The 14089-nt window shown below is 37.7% G+C and overlaps 1 protein-coding gene across 1 annotated transcript in view; it reads right to left on the bottom strand.

Moving 5' to 3' along the window:
* Positions 1-8345: 8345 nt before the first annotated feature.
* The window catches only part of ACTR3B (actin related protein 3B), a 247340-nt gene continuing 241596 nt past the window's right edge, over positions 8346-14089 (bottom strand). The window contains exons 10-12 of the mRNA XM_042782219.1: positions 11811-11936; positions 10697-10780; positions 8346-8441 (exon numbers count right to left, since the gene is read on the bottom strand). Of these exons, the coding sequence (XP_042638153.1) occupies positions 8346-8441; positions 10697-10780; positions 11811-11936 (306 nt within the window). The remainder of the gene's footprint in view (positions 8442-10696; positions 10781-11810; positions 11937-14089) is intronic.

Below are 14089 nucleotides of genomic sequence, written 5' to 3'. Positions count from 1 at the left end.
TGTTTTTTCATGGTGTCCCTGGTTTCTTTGTTCCATATTATTTTCTGTGCTGAGCTCATTATGTTTATGAATCCTGCTATCATTTCCTTTGTTGCTGTTGATTTAATATTTGCTGAGTATTTGTGCTTGTCCTCTTTTTTATTGTGATGTGAAGGTTTATCATTTTTCTTTGAGGTTAACCTATGATTTATAATTTTCCTCCTGAGTGTAGAGCAGTCCATTCTGTCTTGAAACTCTCTTAACTTCCTCACCATTTAGAAGTTCTGTAAATATACAGTCTTTTCCCTCTTTTTCTTTGTAGTTGTCCTCATTTGCCAATTGATGTCTCTGATTCCCTGTTTACAGTCTTGTAAGCTCATTTTGCTTTTGATATGTCCATAGCTGTGGTCTCTGGGATATGTCATCTTGTGTATTAATTGTTGGTTGTTATTTGCTATTTTTGATTCTCTGTTCAAAGTACTCCCTTTAGCATCTCTTGTAAAGTTGGTTTGGTTTTAACAAATTCCCTTAGTTTCTGTTTATCTAGAAATCTCCTAATTTCACCATCATATTTGAGGGACAATTTTGCCACGTATATAATTCTTGGCTGAAAATTTTTCTCTTTCAGGGTTTTATATATACTATCCCATTGTCTTTTCACTTGTATGGTCTCTGCTGAGAAATCAGAGCTTATTCTTACTGGCTGACTTTGTATGTAACTTTTTGTTTCTTCCATGCTGCTCTCAGAATTCTGTCTTTGTCCTTGGTTTTGGTGAGTTTGATGATGATATGTCTTGGTGATTTTTTTGGGGGTCTATCCTGTTTGGGGTTCATTGGACTTCCTGAATGGATATGTTCTCCTCTTTCATCATACCAGCGAAGTTCTCCTCCAGCAAATCTGGTACAATTTTCTCAGTGGTTTTATTTTTCTCTTCCTGTTTTGGAATTCCAATGACACGTACATTATTTCTTTTGATGGTATCCCACATGAACCTTAGGCTTTCTTCATTTTGCTTTGATTTTTTTTGACTGATCTCTTTCTAAAGAAGTATTTAGGTATTTTTCTTCAATCTCATTAATTCTGTCTTCTATTGCATCAATTCTACCCCTTTGCCCTTCCAATGTGTTATCTATTTCTTATAATTTAGTATTAATCTTCTGGATTTCTATCTGTAGATTTAGAATCATTTCTAATTTTTCATTTATTTTGCCATTTTTTTCCTTGTATTTTCTTCCAGAATTCTTCTAAGGTTTTTTCTGTGTTTTCTTTGGTTTGTCTCCCAATCCTTTGAAGATACCTAAATATAATTCTTTTGGATTCCTTATCACAGAGTTCCAATGCTGCTTCTCCCTCAGGGATGTGTTCTGGGTCAGTATCCTTTTCTCTTGTTTCTACCACTTTATCTTGCTTTTTGTGTGGACTGTGATGGTATGTTGTTTCCGAGACATTGTGGTATTGTATTAAGACCTCTATTAACTGTTTATGAAGAGCAGCCAAGGGTGATTCAGGCTCTTTTTGGTGTTTTTTTTTTTTTTATCATTGGCCCATTGGTGGAGAAAGAGGTGCTGGCTGTTGCTCAGTAAGTGAAGTTGCAGGAGGTGTGGGTTTACTTGTATCTTATGAGGACTGTTGCTGTCTCCCCTCAGTTAAGCAAAAATTAAAATTGAATAACCATTGAAAAAACTATAAGCACGTGTACAAAAAATACACCCTAAAATCACACAGGATCAGTAACCCAAAAAAAGAAAAAAAGGGGGGAAAAGAAGAAGAAAACAGATATATCTGCAGTATCTGGGGATAGGTCACTGAGTGTAAAAAGGTAGAGAAGAAGAATAATGAATAAAGAAAACAAACAAAGAAACAAACCAACAATATAAAAGAAAATAAAAGCAAAAACAGAACAAAACAAAACAAAACAAACAAACAAAACAAACTAACAAGGGATGGGGTTAACCACGAGAGAAAGAAGAGAGAAAAGAAAAAAAAAAAAAAAAAGGAAGGTGTAGACTAGGACCTCTTCAGTCGTGCGGTGCACTCCTGGAGAGTTGTTGTGGTCACTGGAAAACAGAACCTCTTCTTAAGTCCCTGGAATCTGGTAGCGCACTGTCTCTTTAGGTTGTCACTAGCTGCTGGTTACGTGTTGATTTGTTTTGTCTTGGTTTTATGGTTTAATAGTTTGAAAAGGTGAAACTGGTGTGTGTTTTTTGTTTTGTTTTGTTTTTTTAATTGATGCAAGTGTGTTGGGTTGCTCTGCTGTTTTATTTGTGGTGGTAGAATCCCTGTGTGTAGTGTGGATATGTGTTTCTGTTTGTTGTAAAGAGGGTTTAGAGTTCGAAGCGGGAGGTTTTATGATAATTGGATGAATATGTTTTCTTCTATTGAGTGAGAGAAGATATTGGCAGAGAAGGTGGGAGCCGAAGAAGGAAAGCTTGGTGTTGCTATGGCCGGTTTCTGTTTCTAGGGCTTTGAACAGGCTCTTTTTGATGATGTATTTATATGTAAGACTGCAGCACAATTCAGGAAAGATTCTTATTGTTAGAGCATCACAAATTTCTGCCAATTTCAGGCACACTCAAAGATCCCGCCTCTGCGGCCCCACAGCACTAAAGAACGGCACCAAGGCAAAAATCCCAGGTGTGCGGTTTCTTCCCTCTCCCTGTTCCTTCTGTCCGCAGTGCTGATCTAATCCCGCCAGATCACTAATGGCTGGCTCTGTGTTTGTCTGTGATACTGCCCAGCTGCAGCGCCAAAGATGCATGCAGTTTGAGCTGCGGGTCAGGGAAGTACCTGCTAGTGACCTGCAGTCCTGATCTCTGTGACAAAGAAAAGCAAGAAGTCTCCCAGTCTGACCCCAGTCTACTCTGTGACCCTCTGGGAGGGGAGGGAGCTACCCTTCTTGTTGCAATAGTAAGTTTTCCTCCAAATCTCAGCGGAGGTATCCATGCCCGCAGCCAGCCCCCAGGAGACCCAAATTACCTCCAAAAACTCAAGATGAGCTGCTGGAGGCAGGTCTCTGCCGCTGTCCACCAGAATATTAGAGTGGTCGCTGGTAAGCTGTTATAAGGCATCCTCCCTTTTGGCTCGGGGATCTAAGATGGGTGCCCTAGCCCAGTGCTCAGTGACTGCTCCAGAAGAGTTTCCAATGCCTCTCTCGGGTGCCCATCCATCCATCCTCCTAAAGTAGCTCTTTCCCAAATAATCTGTCTGTACCTTTCCTCTAATTCTGCTCTTGCGTGTTTGATGTACTCTGAATCTGTGAGCTGTTCAGAGCACCGAAATTCCTAATTTAAACTGTTGAGGCTAGTTATTCAAGACCTTAGATGCCAGAGGGATAAAGCGTGCTGCTCACTGGCTTGACTCCATTTTGAACTCTGAAACTATTACTTTTGTAATGGAACTTTTTTTCTTTAATTTTTTTTTTTCCCCCGAGGAAGTAGATCTCAGGTCTTTCTTCTGAAGTGCCTCTGGGTACACTCAAACCACCAACCTTTCAGTTAGCAGCAAGCACATTAATTGTTTGCACCACCCAGAGACTCCATCCACACTTTTTGGTCAATCAAATAATTACTTCTCATTTCCTGAGCAGGTTATTTGATTTCTTTCAGTCATAGTTTTTCTTATCTGGAAAATGGAGATAGCAAGCCTATCAATTCTGTGGGGTTGTTGTCAAGATGAAATGAGATCATGTACACTCAACATTTGGCAAAGTAAGACAGTCAATGCTCAACTTCTGGCCATTGCCCTTACTGATGCAGAACTTTGGCAAATGGATCAGTCTTATTCTCATTTCCAATCCCCATATCCATCTGGACAATCTATCCAATGTCCATGAGTCAAAATTCCCTACATTCTTCAACTTCCAATGAATTTAACCTCTACATGATGACTATCAATGACCCTGCTATCATTGAGAAGAGCGCTACCACTGAAGTCATAAATACACCCACTATTCATGTATTAACATAGTTAAGTTCCAAAGATCAGGCCATTATGTGAAAATAAGTGTTATGGGAAAATGGAAGATGACTGCATCATTACATTAGTGTCAAATTACATCATTAAATAACTGCCAAACAACTGAGAATCATGGCCCAGGCAACTTGACACATAACCTTAGCCATCACAGCCATCTTGTACTCTCATCTTGTACCTCAGCATTTATTACTGCCAGATGTACATCATTAATGCACAAAATAGTTGAATACTTTACTATTGCCTTAAATGTAAAATGTCAGATAACCATATAGTTGATAACTGACAAGTAGGTGTACTAATATCCTTTCCGTGATCACAACTTCCTATCCTTGAAGTTCAAGACCTCCAGGCCTCAGGCTCCTCCATTTTTCCCACTGTTTCACTTCCCTTTAATCCTCACCCTTCCTGGACTTCCTCATACATTACTTCAACTAGTCTATATATACATACTACCTACTATATACTACCTACCTACACCTGCCTTTTCATCACACTGGCCTGGCAAAGCTCCAGCACTAAGGCCTTCTCTGCCTTCTTCTCTCTTTCATCTGAGTTACAAGTGAAATCAACTGGAGAAAGCCCCTAACCTCCTGGATATGTGCCACTATAAACACCTAGTGCTTTCTAGGTTTGTTCTTCTTCCTTCCTCCACCTGTTCTCTAGATCACAGCACCTCTCACCTCCTCAGAGACTTTGATCAACAGGTTATCTACTCTCCTTTTCACGTCTTCAATTTTTTTCACTTCTGTTTTCCCATACTCTCAACACATGTAGAAACAAAGTTATAAGTTTCTCATTCTTTAGTCTTTGCCAGAAATTTAATAAAAGTAAAAGCTAAAGGATTCTGATGAAGATCTGTAAAAAGAGAGGGGGATGGCTGTTGGCATAGGTGCTTTATCAAGAGCAACCCTGAGCTAGCCATCACATCTTGTCAGAAAGATAAAGTTGGCAAATAGTTACATACCAGGTACCAAACTTTAAGAAAAGTTAAAGCTATTCCTATAATATTCTTATCATCATAAAGTTGAGTTTATGTCGTAATCTGTTGAACAGGGCAAAGAGTATTTCTATACTATTAAAGGTTTGTTTTATAGTTCTAAGGACAGCTAATTTATAATTTAAGAGTATGTTCATAAAAGAATATATCTGTTGAAATTTTTTATAGACTATCATCCACTTAGAGTTCTTAGGTATGTTTGCCTTAGTTTGCTTTTACCCATCAACTTTAGGAATACTTAACTAACTACTATGTTATTATCTAGTGCTAATTAATCCAATCAGTACAAAACATATGTGCAGAATTTCTTAAAAATAGTAGCACTAATTGTAAGTGCTTTTCCTCCTTAGAAAGTAACCAATGCACATTGTAGAATCACAGTTCTTTATATAGTATCTAGAGTGTTTTCCTGAATAGAAACAATAATCTATTAACATTCTTACAACAACAACATTTCAATAATGTGGTCATTACAATTCTCAATAGCTAAGGAAACTGAGAACACGTCGGTTGCCTAAGGAGTAGCAGAGTTCATGTGCAGATCTTTCTGATTCAAAAGCCCTTCCATTCAGCTCACCAGAATTTTCAGCCTTGCCACATACTGAAATTACCTAAGGATCTTGAGGAGGCCCTGGGCGAGGCAAATAGTTAATTCAGTAGGCTGCTAACAGAAAGGCTGGAGGTTCAACTCCACTCACAGGGCCCTCAGAAGTCCTGATGATCTACTTCCACAAAACAGCCATTTTTCAATGCTGTTGAAAAATGGATTAGAGTTTTACTCTGACACACATGGGGTCACCATGAGTCAGTTGGTGGCAAATGGCTTTAAGTAGTTTGAAAAAGAAAAGAAAAATAACCTTGATGTCCACCCTTCCTCCTCCTCAGATTCTAACTCTCTTGATCTGGGCTGGGCCTCATCCAGGTTGAGAACCACTGCATGACATCAGTCACTGTCCCAATATACTGAGACACAGATGTTATATTAAAAACAAAATGCTCTGATCAGGACTCTAATGAGTTGGCAAATGTAAGTACACTCTCAAATGTAATCTTGTCCCAAAGATAATCTTGTCCCAAAGAAGGAAAGTGCAAGTGTCACACATCTGTGGTCTAAGAATTGGTTGTGTTAGTTCTAGTTCAGCCCGTGTTTGGTAATATAGGACTCCTAACACAAGCTGACCAAACAAGGAGTGAATGTGATGCTTCTTATTATCAGCTACCAGCACTGACATACATACATACCTTTTCATCATAGTAGCCTGGGAAAGTGTCTAAGATGCTCATCCAGAGCAAAAGAGAAAGATGGAAACTAAAGAAACAATGCTACAGGACAAATAATCTACATGAACAAGGCACATGTAGGAGTTTTGGGGAAAAGCAGCAAAGCGCTTGCCAACATAGCACCTGACCAATTATTAAAAAAAAAGTGGAAGTGCGAGCACAGAGATTGACACAAACATGCTCACTAGGATAATGGCAAGCAAAGAACACAAGTGGGAAGGTGAGGACTAAAATTTTTAAGCTTGAGTGAAGGTATCAGCATAGTTCGTGAGTCGCATAGAAATGAGAAGCAAATGGCATGAGCAGAAATTACTTCCGCCACCCTGACTGGGATGATGAAGTGTGACTGAGGCAGAGAGCCCACCACAAGCTTGTTACAATAAAATAATTAGAAGATCATGAAAGATCAAAATAGTCTAGTGATCGAGAGAAGGAGCAAACATCTGAGGCAAAGCAGAGAAATCATTTGTTTGAGTAAAGGATGAACCATATGGGATCAGACTAGCTGGTAGCGAGGTAGAGGGAAAGGAGAAAAATGGCAAAGACAGTCATTGGACCTTCGTTAAACTCAAATTTTAGCACTCTAGTGTTCCAAAACGAAAACCAAACTCACTGCCGTCGCTTCAATCCCAACTCATAGCAACATCTCTTTGTGTTTCCAAGGCACTATCTCTACAGGAGTAGCTTGACCAATCTTCCTTCTGAGGAGTGGCTGGTGAGTTTGAACCACCAACCTTCTGGTTAGTAGTCAAATGCCTTAGGTACTATGTCACCAGAGTTGCTATACTAGTGTTAGAATTATTTATTATTATTATTCCTAAACTTAACTGTTTAAATGATAAAAAGAAATGTTTCTTTATGAAAGCAAATCTTCAGAGAATAAATACATGTCATGATTCAGGATGAATTTCATAAACAACAGTTTAAAAAATATATAAGTATTATACAAAGAATGAAATAAACCTAAATTAATTTAGCAAATTATACTTCAAGCCAGCAATATACTCCAGCCAATGTTAAAAGACTTATTCAAAACTTAAAATCATGAATCCTGGATTCTTGAAAAGGGATACTGATAATCATTAGGAAACTACTGTCCAAATCTCTGTCCAAAAATAAAATCTCTAACAGATGATCATCTGAACTACTTCCACTGATGAAGTGCTCATTTTATGAAATTCTCTTCCACAATCTTGATGTTAATCATCAAATTCTCTACTGAGGGGAGAAAAAGATAAACCTCAATATTCTTTGAAAGATGTATGAGTAAAGGGAAAAAGAACAAAAGACCACCACACTATAGTAAGTATTTGTAAAGATTCTAATAGCTTTTATTACAGTGGTGCAAGATAGTATTTCATCCAACACTGACCAACAACAAACCATCATCTCTATAAAACAATTCCATAAAGTTCAAACAAGAAAATTAAAAGATATATTATCTGTAATAATTCTCATATAATATTGTTTAGTGTTTAAACTCCACGTTACATCAAATAAAGTATAATCATTTTCTAGCAAACATGGCAAAAAAGTTAGCTGTTTACTTTGTTTGCCTATTAAACATATGAGAACATGCCTCACAATTAAAAACTTCTTGTTACAGCACTCCATGACATCAATATCTATTCGTGCTTAGAATCGGCCATTTTGTACCAAATATCATAAAATACAAAATGATAGGAAATATAAACATTGATTTGTATTTCAAGAGTATAACATTTTATTTACAAAAATAGTCTGGGAGGAAAAGGGTTTAGACCTCACATTCGTCCCTGGGAAAATGCTTCTTGTGCCATTTTCTAGCATTGCTTTTCCTAACAATTTTTAAAGTGACATCTGAATTCCTTCAGAAGGAGATTTGTCAACTAGAAGCTCAGGTGGAGAGGAGAGAAAATGGGGGAATAGAAAGGATGAGAAATGGGCATGAAAACACTCAGCACAGAAATGACTCTCACAGATGGCCTGGGGTGCCTCATGCAGTGCGAGGTACAAGTACGCTCCTTGAACATGACACCAAATGCCAGTATATACAGGACCAAGGTCTCCTCTGGTTCTGAAGGCCACTTTCACCAACATGATGCTTCTTGAAGGACTGTCTCAAGGCAAACATTATGACATGACTCCAAAGACAGGGTTGTGACGGCAAATGCTAGGGCCATATTCCTCATAGTCTTTTTTGGTATGACAAACCTGAAAGAACTCCGGCTAAGAGAAAGCAGAAATTAGAAGGAAAAGGTAAACATTATAGAAGGGAAATAAAATTAAATAAACTAACCAAACGAGAAACTCTTACTTATTGAAAATCTTCAGACCTCTGTCGTATGATTTTGACCTTTTCAATGGACTGAACTACTAAGCAGATTTTTTAAAGTAACATTTTATTGTGTTTTTGTTGAAGGTTTATACAGCAGTTTAGGCTGCCAACTGACAATTTCTACACTAGTGTTTGGTGACATTCTTCATAATGCATGAATATGCTCATTATTTCTGTTCTGGTTGTTTTGTTTTCATTCCTGCCCTCTTATATTCTCACATTCTTTTTAAAGTAATTTTTGATCATTTGGTCTCATATAGATTTTTTTAAGGAACACAGTACTTATGGGTGATACGTCCTGTTTTTTTTTAGCCAATTTTAAATTTAGCTACAAGGTGACCTCAGGGATTAGTTTTGGCTCAAAGTTTGAAGAGTATCTCAGGGAAATAATCTCTGGGAATCCTCCAGTCCCAACCACTCTGCTAAATCTGTTTTTTGTTTTGTTTTGTTTTGTTTTTTAATGAAGGAATTTGGGTTTCTGTTCCACATTTTAATTCCATTCTATCAGGGACCTTCTATTGCGGCCCTTGTTAGAATGGTCAGTAGTGGTAGCCAGGTACCATGTAATTTTCTTCTGGGCTCAAGGAAGATGAGGCCATGAATCATATAGGCTATTTATCCTATAAACTAATTTCTTCTTTGAGTCGATGGTTTCCTTCTTTCTCTTTTGCATTAGATAAGTATCTTAGATGGCTGCTCACAAGGTTTTAAGACCCCAGACACTACTCACCAAATTAGGACGCAGAACATAACTTTTTGAATGATACATATTATGCCAGTTGACTGAGATGTCCTATGAGACTATAGTCCTAACCCTTCAAACCCAGAAATCTAATCCCATGAAGTGTTTGGTTAAGTCTAAGAAATATCTGTACATGTGCCCCCTATGTGCTTTATTATATAAATCTATGTACATAGTCACATAGATGCATATATACATGTGCATACACCATATATACACACATATATACATACCTATAATACATACATGCCTACAAACATACATATATACCCACACATATACCTTATGGTTGTTTCTGCCATTGTTTCAAAATTATATATCCCATAGCAATTACCAGGGGAGCGCTGGTAGCATAGTGGCTGAGACACTTGCCTGCTAACCAGACGGCTGGCGGTTCAAACCCACCAGCCACTCCTCGGAAGGAAGGTTGGGCAATCCTACTTCCGTAGTTATACTGCCTCGGAAACCCAAGGAGGGGTCGCTATGAGTCGGGGCCGACTCGACGGCACATAACAACAACAACAACAACAATAGCAATTACCACCTGGTCTTTTTTTCTTCTGTACTTTTTGGTAGCATTGTTTACTTTTGTAATGCTGTATACACTTCACTCTCATTCAGTATTACCTTTCCCATCACCAAAAATAACAAGTGTCTACTATCTAGAGGCGAACTCTGGTGGCATAGTGCCTAAGGCATCTGAGTGCTAACCAGAAGGCTGGCGGTTCAAACCCAAAAGCCACTGCTCGGAAGGAAGGTTGTGCAATCTACTTCTATAGTGATAGAGTGTGAATCCCCTACTCCCACCCCCTGGCCCCTGGTAACCAATAATGAATATTAGTTTCTGTGTATGTACTTGTTCATGTCATTTCATAAAAGTGAAAACATAGAATATCTGTTTTTGTTAATGACTTATTTTGCTCAACGTGATGTCTTCCAGGTTCACCATGTTCCAAGATGCTTCAGGAACTCATGTTTTCCTTATCACAGAGTATTCCATTGTATGTATATTATTGCTTTCTTTCTTTTTAAAAATTTATTCACTTTCTATTTATTTAAGGCCAACCGTATGCTGAGAACAATTTGCTAGTTATTAACAAGTTTGAAGGAAAAAGAATTACTTAGAAAAAGTACTGGAATTAAGGATCAGTGTAAGATTTTTTGGATTATCTTTGGATTTCATTTTTCCATTCTTTCTGTAAGCCCTAATTAGCAAGAATACTTATGAGCTAGCTGTACAATTAAAAAGATTATTAAAATATTTACTATATTTCACAGATAAAAACAAATAATATTTCACTATTCAGAGCACATACACTGTTTAACCTTCATAGGACAATATTTATTAAAATTCAGCAGAGAACACTGAAGTGAAAATATAGAACAACCTAGAAAAAGACTTACAGTTGAGGCAAGCATTGAACCTCCAAACCACACAGCATAGCGCTGCATATGATGTGTTATCACCTGAACCTCCACGGGCTTAGGCTGGAAAAGAAAGTAGTATATATTTAGTTCAAGCAGAACAAATAAATTTTTTATTGTAATAATCTTTAAGCTGACATGAAGATGATTTCATTTTAGGTACAGGAAAATGCAGGGGTCTTCCTTGCATCTTAATGACACAGCATCCTTCCCAACTACGTTTATGTCTTGCTATAACATCACTGTATTACAAAGCTGCCTTCTCAGTTTCTCCGGCTGCAACATCTCCCCCCCCCCCTTAGTCCCTGACTCTAGGCAGGTTCAGATGAATAAATGGTGCAAGTCAAGTAAAGGTTATCTTTCAACAATACTAAAATCACTAAAAAATGAAAAAAATCCAATCAACTGACCTAATTGATTTTTTTGATCAAACTAGATGTATCAGCACTGTAGAGATAATATTAAATAATAATAACTGTCCCAAAAATACTAAATGAAACTGTATCTTTAAAAAAATATGACTCCATTTTAGCAGTCTCTCTTCCCAGTAAGGACTGAACATGTTTTCTCCCACTTACTGTATTAAAATCCAATCCTAGTTAGAAGACCAAATAAAATCACCAGCTAGTTAAGAATTATATGTTAGGAAAGAAAAAAAAAAGAATTATATGTTAGAGAAACACATTGTAATTACCTGTGAATATTAGTGGTTTTAGTTTAATGAGAACATTTCTAAGGGATATTAAAGATCTTCACTATAGATCAATCCCCTCTCCCAGGACACTGGTCATTTCACTACATGCCTCATCTCTTACAATACAAAAGAAAATTGCTGGCAAACATGGGTCAATGAGAGCTTAAAACTGTTGTTACAGCGTACTAGGTTTATCAGTTTTAACTACATACTTAGAATGGGTTCAGGCAATGAAGCCCCGGATGTAATTTCAGAGTATGGCTAAGAAAGCGGTTTTTGTGTGTTTTTATTTCCTGCTAGTCAGACAAGCTTCTTTAATTGGGTGTTGGGGAGCGTCAAGTCAACTCCAGTGCAGCAACTCCTTTCATGAACATGTATGTCTCCATCCTGGTCTCCTACCTTTATTCTGCCACCACTGAGCTCTTCACTAAGTTTTAATCTGGCATCCACCACTCTTTTTAAATCTCTCTGTAGTCGACGTCCAAAATCCCTGAACATTGTCGAACCTCCTGAAAGAACGACATTCTAAAAGACAAAGCAAAGGGTTTCCTGTTGATGACATACTCCACCCATATTTTTCCAGTAAATTGCCCCATAACAAAATCTCCATATGTCTAATCACTTCAATCTATATGAAAAGATACTAATCCAAGTTAATGCAATTAAAAAAGTTTATACTATATATATATTTTTTTCTTTTCTGTGTCAAAAATTCTTCCTCTCAGTACTTTTCCTCAATTAAAGCCAAGTGAAGACAAAAAAATTCAGGTTCCATTTGCTCCCTCAGGAAACCAAAACAAATTGGATAAATTGTCAAACTAACTTTTCATAGTTATTTTTCATCTAAGGTGAAATTAACATTGGATCTTTATTTGTTCTGCCTTACATAATCACTAGGGGAAAGGTCTCTCAATTAATACCTGAACCTTTTCAGAAGTGTGATACTGGGGAGAAAGGGGGATACTGGGTTGGAGAGTGTCCTCCAAGAATTTATGTCCATGCAACCTCAGAATGTGACCTTACTTGGAAATAAGGTCTTTGCTAATGTACTTAGGTTGAGGTCACACTGGACTAGGTGTGTCTTTATCCAATAAGCCTGGTGTCTTGATAAGAACAGGGAAATCTTGACATAAACACAGACACATGGGGAAGACAATCATGTGAAGATGGAGGCAGAAACTGGAGTGATGATGCTGCAAGCTAATGAATGTCCAAGGCTATCAGAAGCTACAAGAGAGAAGGAAGGTGCTTCTCTAAGAGGGTCAGAGGGAACATGGTCTTGCCAACATCTTCATTTCAGACTTCTAGACTCCGGAATTGTAGCAGAATAAATTTCTATTATTGAAGCTAACCAGTTTGCGGTAATTTGTTATGGCAGCCCTAAGACACTAATATAGGCAGCATATCTGAATTAGCTAGAGAGAAATTTTTTCAAATGAAACATACTTGATGTCCACTTTCCTTCCATCATGCTAATATTTTTAAGTGACCACATCAGAAATTTGTGTATGGGAAGAGTGAGGAAAGGGAAGAAGCCACATTAAATGTCCTAGGAGATCTGCATAAAAGATAAAATTTGTTTTCTTTCAGGCTGTAGGATATTATTGAGGACAATGAAAGTGAAATTAAGAATATCACAATTAAACTTTCTTAGAGAAAATATCATCTGAGAAAAGTGTATACAGGGAAAATACATATATATATAAGGAATCCTTTAAGGAACCACAATGACTGATTTCAAGACCCTCTTGCCTTGAATAATAGATTGGGCCCTACTCTTTCTGAATCAGGTAAGTACCTACAGAACTGTCTTCTGTCAGGCACTTGCCCAGGTAAGTTGGTATGTCTCAATGGTGAAATCCTAACCATGCTGATATGTAAGCAGGGGTCACAAAGACCCAATATGTGGAAAATGCACTTCTCCATCCCTGTAACTAGGGTAAGAGACTGTACAATATTAGGGACATCATTTCCTGTCCAATGCTATCTTTAGGAAAGACAGCTAGCACTGAGCAGAAAGAGACCATTGTCCTCTTACTTAACTCCTAAAATAGCTCTCCCTGTACCCATTTGGACTTGGGATTAGATATGGGAAATAGAAAAGTAAGAAGAATGAGAAGAGCAAAAGGCTATGAAAAGCCATTAGTGATCTTGTTTTTTGTTTGGGGATCTACTCAAATTCTTCCCTGAGTGTCTTTAGAAAGAAATTTCACCTCTAATATTATCAGATTTTTGATAAACTAAAATGGGCTTTAACTACTCTAATTGTTGAATTGAAAAGAACTATTAGAAAGCTAAAAAAAAAACAGAAAGAAAGAAATCTTTTCAACTACCTTAGCCAGGTTATTGTGGCCATGAAAACCCATTAACAAGTGGCTGCCCATGGTCTCACCAAATTGTACTAAAATGTTTTTGTCACCTTAAAAAGTCACAAGTAAAATGCATTTTTAAGGCCGGCTCAGGGCTTGGCCTTTAGCCAGGAATGAAGGATGGTTATAAGGTATCTTCCATGGCTCTTTCCAGTAGCAAAAATCACTGAAGAAGCCATGAGCCCTAACTAATATGTCCCATTTCCAACTCCCTACACAAAGGGAGCTCTGGTAGCATAGTGGCTAAGACACTTGCCTGCTAACCAGACGGCTGGCGGTTCAAACCCACCAGCCACTCCTCGGAAGGAA

This window comes from Orycteropus afer, unplaced genomic scaffold (assembly GCF_000298275.1).
Source record: "Orycteropus afer afer isolate SDZICR_OR568_19922 unplaced genomic scaffold, OryAfe1.0 scaffold00264, whole genome shotgun sequence".
In the NCBI taxonomy this organism is placed as follows: domain Eukaryota; kingdom Metazoa; phylum Chordata; class Mammalia; order Tubulidentata; family Orycteropodidae; genus Orycteropus; species Orycteropus afer.
This window is presented reverse-complemented; position numbering and strand designations above follow the sequence as displayed.